The following is a 16353-nucleotide window of genomic DNA, read 5'->3' as shown; positions in this document are numbered from 1 at the left end:
ATAAAAAAATTAAGTATTTGTTGAGGATACTAAAGTAACAAGAAATTTATACTTCTCCAGTAAAAACAGAAATATCACTTTGCTTCAGTTCCAGAGGTTATCATACCTTGTCTACGGAAGTATCAGTACTACACCTAGTATAGCCCCATCATATACCCAAATTAATAATCCACACTTCCACTTCAATAGTACACAAATTCACACCCTTTACTAGACAGCTCTCACTTATTTAAGACATCACGGTGTGTTAGTCAATATATACAGAATCCCAAAAGATTCAATGCCAGAATTTTTGGAATTTACATGATGAAAAGAAGAAAGAGATGTTAAACAGTCTATCCGGCTTTTTATTTTTCCCTGAACACAAGGAATATGTTAGGAGGAAATTCTAAAATATATTTCTGAAGGGGTCAGTTTTTTCCTTTAACTTACTGAGGTATCATTTACATACAGTAAAATGCACACCTTTTAAATGTAGGGTTTATGAATTCTGAGAAATATATACAGGTGCATAACCAACACCAAAGTCACCATGTGCAACATTTTCACTACCCCTACAATATTCCCTTGTGGCCAACGCAACCTCATCAAAAACCCTTACACGTGGCAAACAGTGAGCATTATGTTCTATAGTTTCATATAAATGGAATCACAATACCTATCCTTTTTAGTGTCTATCTCTTTAGAATGGCATGATGTTTTGGAGATTCACCCATGGTGCTGCATGTATCACCAATTCATTCCTTTTTATGTGCTACGTAGCATTCCACTGAATGGATATGCCCCAATTTGTTTATGTTTACCTGCTGATGGCCATGTGGGTTGTTTCTAGTTTTTAGCTATTTCAAATAATGCTGCTAGGAACATTTGTGTACTAGTATCTGTGTGAATGTGCACTGCAGGAGCTCCATCACTGCCAACCCAGGGATGGTCAGTTTTTAATACTGGCCATTTCAGTGAATGTGTTTTTCAGCATGAAGTGTGATGCTAGCTGTAGATTTTTTTCACTGATGCCCTTTATTAGGCTGAACAAGCTCCATTCTGTTTCTAGTTTACTGTGAGCATTTATCACAAATGGGTGTTGATTTCTGTGAAATGCCTTTTCCATATGAATTGGGATAATTTACTTTTTAATATGGTGAACTATAGTGGTTTTTGAAGGATAAACCAACTTTTTTCCTGAGGTAAATGCCAGTTGGTCTATTCTGTTAAGGATTTTTGAGTCTATGTACAAGAGGAGTATTAGTCTATAGTTTCTTTTCATATGAAATCTTTTTTTGGCTTTGGTACTGGGGTAATACTAGTATCAGTAAATGAGGTGGGAAGCGCTCCCTCCTCTTCTGTTTTCTGAAAGAGTTAGTGTGGAACTCTTATTTCTTCCTTTAAAGCCAGTAGATATCAACAATGAAGGCATCTGGTCCTGGATTTTTCTTCATGAGAAGGATTCTAAATATAAAATAAAATCTCTTTATTTTAGGGCTATTCAAGTTATTGTTTTCTTCCTCAAGTCAAGAAAAATCCAAAACTGTAAATGAAATGTAAGGTAGTGACAACAATTACTGCTATTGCTAATACAACGCGTAGCTTCAACATTGGGGATTTCAACACTTAATTAAATGCTCTTTATGTGCCAGGCACTCACTGTTCCATGTCCTTTACATTTATTATCTTATCCTTGTAACCCACCTTAAGGTAGGTACTACCAATATCCTTTCTTAAACATAATTAAACTGAGGCTCAGAGAAACTAACTTGCCAAGTCACAACACTAGTATGTGGTAGACCAGAAATGGGATTCAAACTCAAAGCTGTCTGATTCCAGAGCCTGTATTGACCAGAAATGGGATTCAAACTCAAAGCTGTCTGATTCCAGAGCCTGTATTGTCATATTTTATATTTACTATTTTATAGGCAAATATTATGTTTTATGTTTATACTGGGGGGAGAGGATAGATAACTAAAGCATGAACAATATTCTGCAAAGTCATCTCAGGCTCTCTTCAAGGCTTGTGCTTGGGGACGGAAGGGGTAAAGTGCATGATCTTCTCAACAACAGGATATTTTGAAATTCTAGTTGATAACATGATTTAGTGAGATAGGCTTCTGTCCTGATTTTAGTATGGACGATAAGTCTGAAAGTCAGGAAGCACCAAGGAAAAACTGACTTTGAGAACATGGATGCCATAAACTTCATGGGGGCTAGTCTCTCTCCACTGCATCCCTCACAATGTCACAGCCAACTCCTTCACCTTGTAACTGTCACACTTGTTACAAACAAATCCGCCAAACTGAGGGCAGATGGGTGGTGGGGAATAGCAGATGGCTAAAGAAATACCTAAAACCACAGACTCAGTGTTGATAGGAACCTCAAAGTCATTAGATTTTCTGGCTATACAAGTGGCAAAGATTAGGGACTCACGTCTATAGGAATTTGACTTAAAAAAAAAAAAGGACTTCTTATGCCCTAGAGGGTCTTTACTTTCAACTTTTTATCCCATGACTGTCCCCTCTTAATCTAGCTTGTACTCAGACTCAGGAAGGCGTTCTGCCATCTTGAGCATGTGTCTGGGTACTTCTTTCTACCTCCAATCACTAGTTAGGTCACTCTTCTTTTAACATTTATGTACATATGTGTCTTTGGGTCTCTCAGCCTAAGTCTCATGTTCTTTTCCCTTCTATCAGGACTATCCCCATTAAAGGTAGCTTACCTTATGCACTGCTTCTACCTGGGCCTTCAAAATGTTACTCTTCAAGTTAGGAGGAACTCTCCTGGCATTCAATCCTGGGCTCTCAATGGCATTATTAAGACATTTTTCAGTCAACTTCACCACCTCCTCCTAGATATTAAAAATATACTGTAAGCAACTCTGATGGGCTATAGTTATACGGAAATAGGAAAGTGGCTGATGAAAGTTCGTTCATATTCAGACAACCAGGAAATCACGTGTCTTAAATAGTCCTATACTGTTCCAAGAATAGTCACCTCCCACATGCAGTTTCAAACTAAGACACAATAATCACAAACATGAAATATGAATTGGTAGGGATCTCTAGAAATCATCTAGCCCAATTTCCTGTCTTTAAAGCAACTGAATAACTACATCATTCAGGACAAATGCCTGAATGAAATCACACATGGAAAACATGTGCTGTTTGCTGGAATTCAACTGGATTTTAGGTTAGGCCCTATACAGACTAATAATCCCTGCAATTCTGGAGCTGTCACCAGGTAGATGATTTTGTTTGGAATTATGTTATATAGCCACAAATAGTCACTCTCAGGTATAACTATGAAAATGACAGAACAAAGCACAAGTCCAGTCAGCGAAGGTCACCATGAAAACAATATAAATAAACCACTATGAAAAGAAATAAATGGAATGAAGCAAATTAAGAAGTAAGTTTAGGGGTGGCCTGGATGGCTCAGGTGGTTAAGCACCTAGCTCTTGACCTCAGTTCTGGTCTTGATCTCGGGGTCATGAGTTTAAGCCCCACATTGGGCTCCATGCCCAGCGTGGAGCCTACTTAAAAAAAAAAGTATTTTAAATTATCTGCACTACAACTGATACTTAAATGATTTATGTTAAATATATTACAATTTTATTTGTCAATTATATCTCAATAAAGCTGGGGGAAAATCATGGCTAATTCAAATACTTTGATATTTTCTTTTCAGAGTCAATTATGTTACAGAGTTGAAATTACTTGTTAATTATTTCTATTTGCACATTATAGAATTCTCAGAGCAACCTGCCTCTTGACATAAGCAGAGATTTCTTTTTCCGTCTATACTACAAACGTAAAAAAGAATTCAACACACATATCACAGGTAAATGTATAAACTGTTACCATCTTTCAATTTTTGCAAAAGTATAAAGGCTTTAAAATTGTCTGTACTTTATCCTACTACTTCCTTCCCAGGAAAATAATCAGATGACAGCAGATATTTATTTAGAAGGTTGTTTGTCACAGCATTGATGATGACAGTGAAAGTTAGCAATAATCTAAGTGTCCAACAGGTAACTGAGTAAACACAGTGGTGACACAATTTAACTACTGTCTGTAATATGTCCTCAAAATAAAGATATTTATAATTGATTAGTTTTAAAAACCAGTATCACTGCATTTTTATTTTTAAAAATACATTTGGATGTAGGAAAGTGGATATTTAAATATTTGGAAATATTTAAATATTTGGGAATATTTATCCACTATTCCAAAAGTTTGGAAATATTTATACATATCACATTTAAAAGTTTGGAAATATTTATCTTAAAAATGTTAACTGTAGTTATCTCTTAGTAGTGAATAATAGAAGATTTAAAATTTCCTGCTTCTTTAAATCTATTTTCTATAATTATGATGTATGAGTGCATAAAAAAAATTACTGAAATACAAGTTGAGAGTAACAGCTTTAAAATATTTTCACATTATTTTATTATAGCACATAATTCCAGGGGCAGCCAGTTACTGTGCCGCTGATATGACTGCCTTGGATGGCCAAAATGTGGCAAACAGATGACCAAAAGAATTAAAAGGACACCCTGATTCCTAAATACCCCAAACGAGACCTGATCTGAAATGACTGTGGCTACTTCAACTCTACTGGCTGTCAGAGTCAGCTTATAGGAGAGCTTATATGAGAGGTTAAAGTTGGTCCAAAGTCGGCCTAAGTTCCAGGCAGAATGCCACCAGATACAGACTTGAAATGACTCTTAAAACAATCTTGGCTGGGAAATGTAAACATCTTTCAGCAGGGCACTTATACAGTCAAACAACCAAGGTGAAGAAATAGTGTAAACAGTAAAATCTAAAAGAAACATGGTACATTCTTACAAGAGGTCCCAATTTGAGAGATCCAACACCGAAACGGTTGGATTAAAAAAATATATACACAAACCTTTTAACCAAAGTAAAGTTCTTTTTAGCACCTTGGAGAGATGCAAGGAGTTGTTTTAAGGTTGGTGATGGTTCATTCTTTTCTTGAGTCATGGACCCTTTTGAGAATTTAACAAAATAAGGATCCACTTTCCAGAAAAAAATATATAAATGAATCAATGGCAAGAGTATTTATTCAAGGGGCACCTGGGTGGTTCAGTCAGTTAAGTATCTGCCTTCAGCTCAGGTCATGATCTCAGGGTACTGGGATCGAGCCCTACATCAGGCTCCCTGCTTAGCAGGGAGTCTGCTTCTCCCTCCCTCTCCCTCTGCCTGCTTGTGCTCTCTGTCAAATAAATAAACAAAACCTTAAAAAAAAAAATAAAACAGAGAATATGTATTCAATTTCACAGAGTTTAAGGCCCTCCTCATAATTATTCATGAATAGATCCATGATCTGCAAATTAAGAATTCTGCTTTAGAAGATTAGACACAATTTACCTTATATTTTTACTAAATATACACAAAGTGTTTTTTTTAAGCTTTTATTTATTAGAGAGAGAGCACAAGCAGGATGAGGGGCAAAAGGAGAAGCAGACTCCTCGCTGAGCAGGGAGCCCAACGCAGGGCTCGATCCCAGGACTCCAGGATCATCACCTGAGCTGAAGGCAGAAGCCTAACCAACTGAGCCACCCAGGTGCCCCCTCATTCGTTTATCTTATAAAAAGTAAACGATAAATACGTTTGTAGAACTGAATCAACAGTGTATTGGAATATCCAGTGACTGTATGAAACCTGGGTAATGCAGGTCTCACATGGCATGAGATCCCTCTAAAATAGGTTCTCAAGACATGAGTGTGAAGTCAACTCTGCTGCCAGTAGTCCTAGTCTGAACCTAACATGGCTTAGAGATTCTCAGTTATACAGTTCTTAGAGCTAATCAACCAAAACTGATACTTTGCTTTAGAACAATGTATTTTATTTATAGGTTTTTCATCCTAAGATTACTTTAGTTAGTAAAGCTGATTACTAAGATTAATTTGCATTCCCTAAGCAAACATCAACTATTGATGGTAGAGGTAGAGAAATCAGACTGGATTAAAAATGTGTCATATAAATAAAACATGAATCAACTTTAATGCAACACTCTAGTTGTAAAGACATAAGGTAAGGTAATCAGATGTCTCTTAGTTTTTAAGTACAACACTGAGTTCTTTCTTGTTATTCCTGCCTTTCACTGAATAAGCTTTCACTAAATATTAGCTATTATTTTTCCTAGCTATGTGAACCCCAGAATGTTCCTTGATGGCACACTGTCCTTTACCTAACCCACTCTTACACTCCTTTTCCTATCCTGAACCCACACTCCTCTTTTTTCAAGGCTTCAAGAGTAATTGAACACATTCTCTGCTTTGAAGGCTCAGTTATATTATAACGAGACATGCAGGGAATTTTACAAAAGAAGTACATAGCTGTTCAGTGGATTTCCATGAATTCCCTTCCAGTGTAACAATCACTCCTCTTCCCCCACCTTACACCCACCAAGATTCACCAGTCGTCCTTCTCCTTCAGGATCATTCCAGTCCTCCATTAAATTTTTCTCTAATTAATTGCTAACCACCTAAAACTTTCATCTAAAGCTTTCAATAAACTCTTCTGTCTCTGACCCTGTATTCCTCTACTTACAGAGATAGTAAAACAACTGACAATATGAAAGCAAACACACAAATATAATCGAAAAATACTGAGGGGTAATGAAAATGAAAGTCTTGGGACACCTGGGTGGCTCAGTTGGCTAAATGTCTGCCTTTGGCTCAGGTCATGATCCCAGTATCCTGGGATTGAGTCCCGCGTTAGGCTCCTTGCTCGGCAGGGAGTCTGCTTCTCCCTCTGCCTGCCACTTCCCCTGCTTGTGCTATCTCACTCTGTCTGACAAATAAAATCTTAAAAAAAAAATGAAAGTCTTTCTGGAATGTTATCAGCCTCTAAAAGACATTTCTAAGCAAAAACATATTAGAAAAAGAAAAAGAAACAACTTGGATTCAAAAGGACAACTTGAACAATGACAAGAAAGAAGAAAATCACTCTTTACATCATATTAATCTCTGAAGAAATTCCAGTTAGTTATCCAAGGATGAAACAACACTGCAAATCAGCTGGTCCCTTTTCCTCTTTAAAATCAAAACAAAAGGGCACCTGGGTGGCTCAGTTGGTTAAGCGACTGCCTTCGGCTCAGGTCATGATCCTGGAGTGCCAGGATCGAGTCCCGCATCGGGCTCCCTGCTCAGCGGGGAGTCTGCTTCTCCCTCTGAACCTCTTCCCTCTCATGCTATCTCTCATTCTCTCTCTCTCAAATAAATAAATAAAATCTTAAAAAAATCAAAACAAAATTCATTCAAAAGATCCTTGTTATCTGTTATCTATATATAGGGAAAAAAAGGTGTCTCTAGATCATTATCTAAAATTTACTCTTGCATTTAGTAGAGACATCTAGTAGCAGATACAATGAATTATTTTTATCTCATTTGATTTACTTTAATTATCCCTATAAGTTATTTAAGAAAAATTTTAAATTACACTCAAGCAATTAACTGTAGTTGGTTAAATTGGTATGCATCCCCCACCCCAAACCTAAAACTCCAAGGGCATAGGGTGGTGTAAATTATGAAGAACAAAGCTGAAACATCTCAAGTTCCATTTTCTTCCCTGTTTATATGACAGAGCAGCTCCCTTTCAAACAAATCTTTCTGTAATTTTATTTGTATTTATTTGAGAGACAGAGAGTGTGCACGTGGGGCCTGGGCAGGGCGGGGGAAGGGACTGAGGGAGAGGAGAGAATCTCAAGCAGACTCCCCACTTAGTGCAGGGCTCGATCCCAGAACTCTGAGATCACGACCTGAGCCAAAACCAAGAGTCAGACACTCAACCAAGTGAGCCACCCAAATGCCTCAAATCCTTCTGTAATTTTAAAAGGCTGTCACCTTCAACTACATCAAGACCTACTGAACAGAATTAGGAAAAGGATGGGCTAAATCAGAATAACAAGTTTAAAGCAGCCACAACACTTTGCATGCATGTTGAAAAACACTCAGGAGATGACCTTACGGTTCCTATCACTGTCCAAGTTTCCTCCTTTCCTCCTGAACATCCATGAATTGTGCCTTTGAAATAGGTCTGAAAGAAGTCGGCACCCACACATTCCCCAGAAAAAGGAAAGAGAAAGTATCAGCTTTGGAAAGCAGGGCTTTCTCGGAGGTCTGGAGATGTCTGCAGGTATACGAAGGAGCAATCGGAATACCTGGCTGTTGATGTTGACATCGACGTTGGGATGTGAAGACGGCAATGGACTGCTTTCCATCTCAAGGTGTTTGAGCTTCTGTGAGGCATCTTTTAATGCTGGAAAAAATGGCAACATGGCCTCTTAGTCTGCCAGGCTGTCACAGCTGTGTGAAGGCATACACTTAAGTTTTTTTTCCAATACCAGTTACCAACAATTACATAGAATAATCCATAAGACCACAGGATAAATATATTTTCTTTCTATAACCAGGTAACTATTTAAGAGTTAACCTAAATTACAGGAACCCTGCCTTGTATCTATACCACTTGTAGAAAGCCATTAGATATGGAATCTCAATAGCATGTGTAGTTAAGAAGGCTTACAAGCCAAAAGATACCAAGAAAAGGCAGAGAACACCTGAGACACGATTCTTCCATAACCACAATGCAAGCGCCTCCTGCCGAACCTCAGTACTTTCCCACTTTCTTTCCTTAGCCCTGACTATACACTGACTATACACTTCTGTGGAGCAAGCAGATGAAGGACATACATTTATTCATTCACTGATTCAACAGAGTATGTATTGATAACACAAGGTGTGATGCAGGATAAGCCTTTTGTCTTTATTATGTTCTGCTTAGCTGCAAAAACACATTACAAATAAATTTCTCTAACCATTGAAAAGATAATATATTAAACACAATTCAGCTTTAAATGAACTCTATTTAAATTAACCACTCTAAGGGCACCTGGGTGGCTCAGTAGGTTAAGTGTATGCCTTTGGCTCAGGTCATGATCCCAGAGTTCTGGGATCAAGCCCTCCATCAGGCTCCCTGACCACCAGGGAGCCTGCTTCTCCTTGGGGAGGCCTGCTTCTCCCTCTCCATCTGCCCTTCCCCTCACTTATTCTCTCTTTCTCAAATAAATAAAATCTTTTTAAAAAATTTATTTATTTATTTGAGAGAGAGAGAGAATGAATGGAGGGAGGGGCAGAGGGAGAAGCCGACTCCCTGAGGAGCAGGGAGCCCGATGTGGGACTCGATCCCAGCACCCTGGGATCATGACCTGAGCCAAAGGCAGACGCTTAGCCAAGTGAGTCACCCAGGCATCCAATAAATAAAATCTTTAAAAAAAAAAAAAACCACTCCAATAATCTTATCGTGCAGGGATGAATTTGGCAGGAGTTTAAATTTTTAAACTGTCACTTTACAAAAAAAAAAGCTGTTGAATGCCTAGTAATTTCTATTTAATCCAGTAAAAAGGAGGGAAAAACTATGAAATCATTTTCTCCTGGTCAAAGAGATCTTATAAAAGTGTCCATTAATTAACTCAGTGGATCCCTCTCTTGGCTACACGTTAGAATCAGATGTGGAGCTTTTAAGGAATACTGGTTCCCAGAGCTGATCCTAGAACCATAGTAACAGAATTTCCAGAGGTAGTTTTCTGGTTCTGGTAGTTCTTAAAACTTTCCAGGTAATTTTAATGTACAAAACTGAGAATCACGAATTCAACACTGATCTTCACAAAATCTTCCATACTCGTTTACATCCTTTTTTTAAAGAGGGGATCGCGGGAGGGGCAGAGAGAGAATGTTAAGCAGGCTCCACTCCCATCATGGAGCTCAATCTTAGGTGAGATGATGACCTGAGCCCAAATCAAGAGTCAGACACTTAACCAACTGAGCCACCCAGGTGCCTCCAATTATATACTTAATTGCCATCTCCTGGTTTGTTTGTTTTTTTTCCTCCTGGTTTTCTTAATGCTTCAAATTATGCAATACTAAATTTTAACATGATGATGTTGAGACCATGAATACTTTAGGCTTATGCCAATACATACCCAAAAAATTAAAACCCCAAAAATTGGGTTTTGGGGGGTTTTCAGGTTGAAATAAAGCTTCTTGTGCTACTTCTGTTTGGCTGAGGAAAATCCTAAAATAATAGGATAAGCTATTTCTTAAAAAGTTACTATTTATAACTACTTACCCATGTGAATCAGGATTTTGACATTATAGCCAAAAGAAAATAGAGAATAAATTGGATACCAGGATTATAAGACCTTAATTCTTAATATCAAAACACTTTATTTTCACTGAATGACTTTGAACAAATGTTATAAATCTGAACTAAATAAGTCTTATCAATGAAACCTCCACACTACCCAATAATTTCTTCTGCCACAACTTTAATGTCATTTAAGCTCTGCTTGAGTACCTTCTGTAATGAGGGGGCTCACTTACTATTAGGTATCTATTTCTGATATACGGCAGAAAGATTTTTAAAAGTCTCCTCTATACTGATTCTAAATCTGCTTCCCTTATCCTTTGAAGTTGCTGATCCAAGATTCACCAATAAAGCACCATAAAATAAATTCTTTGATATATCAGGCTTTCCAGTATTTGGAGTTATTACATCTTACTTGCTCCTTTCTTTCCTAGGCATTTTCCTAAGTTCATTCTACCATGTTCTCCAAAACCAAAACAATTTCCTGGAAAGTATATACTAAATAAATGTGGTTTGCTAACACTATGCTATGGCAATACTGAAAGAGAGGAAAAAAATTTTTTTGCATTCGTATAATGGATACAAAATGGAATGTATATATAAAATCAATACTGCCACCTCTATAAGGAAGACTATTTTTATTTTAACCCTGGAAATACCCTGTATTAAGTTAGTCCTGCTTTAGGCTAAGAACATTTGCTTCACTGTCTATTTGTAGTGATTACTTAAGGAACAAAGGAATAAATTTTTAAAGCCAATTAGCAGTAATACTTAAGCATGTTCTACTAAGCAGAAGCACTGAGTAACTTTTCATTAACACTTTCTATTTTAAATTACTACATACCATTGCTGTATTCTATGCTCTTTAGAGACAACAGCGTACTCGCTGGCAGTTCCCTATGAGTTGTTTAAAGATGGTGTCTGACTTCAGTGAGAGAAATCAAAATTGGCAATAGCCACGTAAATACGAGGTGCTTTTTAATGAACACACAGTACACTGAGATTCAATAGAAAGCTCCTATTTAAAGGCAGTTTATGCTTTACTATCAAACCAAATTCACAAATACATAGAAATTTTCAATATGCAACTTATTGTTCCCTTTTAACCTTTTAAAAAGTTAAGAAAAGCAGCACTCTTCCTGGATTACGTATTTTTGCAGGTCCGGGGAACAACATTTCTCATTAATAACAAAGTAATTTCTAGGAGCCAATGGAATAGTCAAACATTTATTAAATCCTGTGCTATAGAAAAATCTTTAAGGAAACCTTTTTCTCTTAATTTTCACCCAAGAAACAAAGTAAAAAGCAAGTCTGAAAATTCACGAATGTTTAATGACTTATAAACGATACAAATGTTTAATTGTCTTAATTGTGTAATCTTAACTATTTCAATGGACCCTCAAGCCAAAAAGAAGGCATACCTATTCTTCATTAAATTTTAAAATTCAACTATTGCATAATATTCTTGAAGGAACAGATTTAAATAGCTAATTTTAAAGGGATGTGAAATAAAAAGTTGTCCCTGATGTTACACAGAACATTTACTTACTCCCACATTCCTCTTTAGTTCCTTCCAATCCAGTTTGCCTGGTGACTATGTTAACTTCATCTGGTGCTTGGGGTATTTCCAGAGTGTCAGGTGCCCCAATTACATCATCAATGGTTGTTTCCAATAAGTCTGGACCATCTAGCAAATCAATATTCAGAGGCAAGCTGTAAGGGTGAAAGAAAACTAACTTAGACCAAGAATTTATCATGAATTTAAATACTAACAAAAATATCTGTTGAAAAAAAAAATCCACGTAAGAGGTCATATCCCAACTGGTTTAGTCATCTGTCAAAACCTTTTGGGGAGACTTCTTTCCCAGCCAAAAATGGCGCAAAAGGGACTAGATTTAGCATCCCCTCCACCCTGAAATAACCTAAGGAGAGAAAAAGAAACTATTTTCAAGATATTTAGACATCAGATAACAGAGATTTGAGAAACAAAAAAGGTAAGCCCTATGACAGCCTTGAAAGAATTTCCACGCAGTGGTGCAGAAAAGGTGAAATGAGGCAGAACATGGAGGAATCCCTTAGCTGAGAAGATGAGGCTGAGAGTCTAGAAAGACTAAGGGAGCCACAGTCATGAGAGAGAGTACCAGAAGGGAGAAAGCCTTCTCAAAGAGAGAATCCTAAGGATCTGCAGAGGGTACCCCGCAAGTATTCAGCAGAGCAATGATCAGAAAATATGTGTGAGGAAACTCCCTGAGGCTGGGGAAAAAACCATCCAACAGGATTTCGTCTCTCCCTTTGGCTGGGTAGAGAACTAGAGGCACTCACAATGGGCCACAGTGCCTGTTTCCACACTGTAAATATACACATAATTCACAAGGCACTGAATATTCAGAAAGGTCTTGCCTCAGTAGTGGAGAATAATGGCAAGAGACCCACCTAACATATCATAAAAGTAAGACTTGAAAGGACCAAACTGTTTCCAAGTAGTAACTGCATCCTAAAACAAAGCTCAAGAAGATTTAGAAGAATATAAAATTATCTAGCATCCAACAAAGGAAATTTCACAATGTCAGGCATCCACTGAAAAATTACCAGAAATGCAAAGAGGCAGAAAAAAAATATCCCGTATTTAAGAGAATAATCAATCAAGAGAAACTAACATTAGAATTAGCAGAGAAAGACATTAAAACAGTTATAACTGTATTCCATATGTTCATGAAGTTAAGCAGAGACATAGAAAATATAAAAGACCCAAATCAAACTTCTTGAGATAATGGAGATGAAAAATATATTGAATGGGATTGACAGATTTGACATTAGAAAAGGTACTGAATTTGAAAGGACAGCAATAGAAATTATACAAAATAAAATACACAGAGAAAAAAGAATCCCCCCAAAATGAAAAGAATCTCAGTTAGCTGTGGGACAACTTCAAGCAGTGTACTGTATGAATAACTGGGGTCCCAAAGTGGGAATGGGACCAAACAAATTTTTAAAGAAATAATGGCTGACGATTTTCTAAATTTGATGAAAACTGTAAACTCATAGATCCTAGAATCTCAACAAACCCTAAACACAAACAACATGAAGGAAACTCACCAAAGCACATCATAATCAAACTGCTTAAAACCAATGATAAGAAAATCTTAAAAGCAACCTAAGACATTATATGTTCAAAGGAATAAAGATAAAGATGACAGCAGATTTCTTATCAGAAATAATGCACACTGGAGGGCAGAAGGGGAACATCTTGAAATCACTGAAAGAAAAAAAAATTAACAACCCAAATTTTATATCCAGAAAAAAAAAGCTTATTTAAAAAACAAAGGAAAAGTTAGGCATATACCTAAGAAAAACAAAAACATATATCCACAAAAAAAATGTGTACACCAATGTTCACAACAGCGTTATTCATAACAGCCAAAAAGTAGAAGTAACTCAAATGCCCATCAACTGAGGAATGGAGAGATAAAAAATGGTATAACCATAGGATGGATTATTAATCAGCAATAAAAATGTGTGAAGTACTGACACATGCTACAACATGGATGACCCTTGAAAACATGGTGTTAAGGGGAAAAAGCCAGACACAAAATACCACCTATGAGTCCACTGTCCAGAATAGGCAAATCCATAAAGACAGAAAGTAGATTTGTGGCTGCCAGGGGCTGGAGGAGGAGTCAAGGCAGAATGCAGACTGACTGCTGTGGGGTGAGCCATGAAATTAAGATTCAATATTAAGTGCTGCCTTGACACCTTGGGCCTCACAGGGCCCCAAACACCTAATCAAGCATTCCCCTGCTCTTACCAGATATGCTGCTCCCAATCCCCTCACTCCCATCCAGTGGAAAAGATCCCCAGGCACCTGGCTGGCACAGTCGGAAGAGCATACAACTCTTAATCTTGGGGTTTGAGTTTGAACCCCATGTTGGGTGTAGAGATTACTTAAAAATAAAATCTTTTAAAAAAAAAGGAAAGTTCCCCATCTAGCTGTACCAGCTGCATTCTACCTAGTTCTTAATGAGTTTTACTTCCCTGCTGGCCTATGAAATTATTCAAACAAGCAATTACATCTTCTGGTGGGAACCAGGGGTCACCTCATCCTCATGTTACTATAAAACCTGCCTCCCACAGCTCATGCTTATTTACTTTGCTCCCAAGTAGAACACCCACATGGCCCTGTATGTTGTGAGGTTTTCCCCTCCCTTGAGCTATGAGTATATGTGACTAACAAATTGCTGTCTATCTCATCTGCCCAATGTTGGGTGTTGTATGTTCAGCGATTTTGTAATATTTAGGGTAGGAGATACCTCCCCTATAAGAGTGAATAGGAACTGTGATCAAAACAATTGCTAAAGGGTATGGGGTTTCTTCTAGGGGGACAAAAATATCCTAAAATAAAACTGTGAGAAAGGCTGCACAATCCTATGAATGTACTGAAAACAGTGAATGTTCACTTTAAATGGTGAATGCTATAGCATGTGAATTATATCTTAATAAAGCAAAAAAATCAAAATAAGTCATTCATACCAAAAAATTCATGACCAAAGACCTGCACTAAAAAAACATTAAAGAAAAACCTATAGGCAGAGTAAAATGAACAATGTACAATGGGATTTATAACATACACAAAGTAAAATGCTTGACAAATGATAGTAAAAAGGCTAGGGAGTAGAAATGGAAATATCCTACAGTAAGGTTCTTATACTATACATGAAACAGTATAATATCCCTTAAATGTAGACCGTGGTAAGTTGTATATGCTAAAGCAACCATTAAAGTAAAAACAACACAAAACAAAAATACACAGAAAAGACATAAATGGAATTTTTTAAAAATAACACCTGATTAATGAAAAAGGCGGCAGAAAGAGAGGAAGACAGGAATAAGAAACATGGGACAAACAGAAAACAACAAAGATGAGACTTAAACTTAATCACAGCAATAATCACAATACATGGAAACAGTCTAACATGTAAATGCAGAGATTGTCATTTAAGATTTAAAAAGCAAAACCCAATTACATACTGCCTATCTAAACAATTTAAATATGAAGAAACAAAGAGATTAAAAATAAAAAAAGAAATTAAAAAATGAAAATAAAAAGATAGAAAAAGATCAAGCTAACACTAGTTGAAAGAAAACCTGACTGAATATATTGGTATCAGAATAGAGTTCAGAGCAGAGAACAGTACTTAACATGAAGATGATCACTTTATCAGGATAAAGGAGTCACTTAATCCAGAGAATAATACTAAATATTTATGAACTTAACGACAAAGCTTCAAAATACATGAAGCCAAAACTGAAAGACCTACAAAGAGTAATGGGACAAATCAATAATTACAATTGGAGATTTCAGTACCCCCCTTTCAATAAGTGATAGAACAACCAGGCAGAAAATCAGCAAGGTTATAGTAGACTTGAACAACACTAAACACAACTTCACCTTATTGACATTTATAGAACACTATACCCAAAACAGCAAAATACATGTTTTTCTCAAGTGCACACAAAATAACCACTAAGACCATATTCTGGGCCATAAAATAAGACTCAATAAATTCAAAAGGATTCAAGTCACACAAAATATATGTTCTTTGACCAGAGAATTCAATTAGAAATCCAAAATAGAAAGATACCTGGAAAATCCTCAAACATTTGGAAACTATATAAGGCTAAATAACAAATGGCTCGAAAAAGATACCAAAAGGAACACTAGAAAAGAATTTTGAACTAAATGAAAATGAAAGCATAACATATTCAAATTTTTAAGCATCCCACTAACATAATACTTAGAGGAATTATTTATAGTACTAAATATCTATATTAGAAAAGAATAAAGTTCTCAAATCAGTGACCTAAGCTTATACTTCAATAAACTACAAAGAGATGAACAAATTAAATGCAAAGGAAGAGGGGGGTAGAAAATAATAAAGATCAAAAGGAGAAAACAACAGAGAAAACAAATTAAACCAAGAGCTAGTTCTTTGAGAAGCTCAACATAATTGATAACCTCTAGCTAAACTGATAAGGAAAAAAGAATACATATTTACCAATATCAGGAATGAGAAAGGTGACATCATTACAGATCCTACATATATTAAAATGGTATAAAAGGGGCACCCAGTTGGCTTAGCCAGTGGAGCATGTAGCTCTTGATCTTGGGGTCGTGAGTTCAAGCCCCATGTTGGCT

The 16353-nt window shown here is 36.7% G+C and overlaps 1 protein-coding gene across 1 annotated transcript in view; it reads right to left on the bottom strand.

Moving 5' to 3' along the window:
• The window catches only part of EPB41L5 (erythrocyte membrane protein band 4.1 like 5), a 145457-nt gene that overhangs the window by 29404 nt on the left and 99700 nt on the right, over positions 1-16353 (bottom strand). The window contains exons 17-19 of the mRNA XM_028101374.2: positions 11710-11873; positions 8176-8273; positions 2708-2836 (exon numbers count right to left, since the gene is read on the bottom strand). Of these exons, the coding sequence (XP_027957175.1) occupies positions 2708-2836; positions 8176-8273; positions 11710-11873 (391 nt within the window). The remainder of the gene's footprint in view (positions 1-2707; positions 2837-8175; positions 8274-11709; positions 11874-16353) is intronic.

This window comes from Eumetopias jubatus, unplaced genomic scaffold (assembly GCF_037043125.1).
Source record: "Eumetopias jubatus isolate StellerSeaLion01/CBP00866 unplaced genomic scaffold, mEumJub1_p1.0 scaffold_3, whole genome shotgun sequence".
Taxonomy (NCBI): domain Eukaryota; kingdom Metazoa; phylum Chordata; class Mammalia; order Carnivora; family Otariidae; genus Eumetopias; species Eumetopias jubatus.
This window is presented reverse-complemented; position numbering and strand designations above follow the sequence as displayed.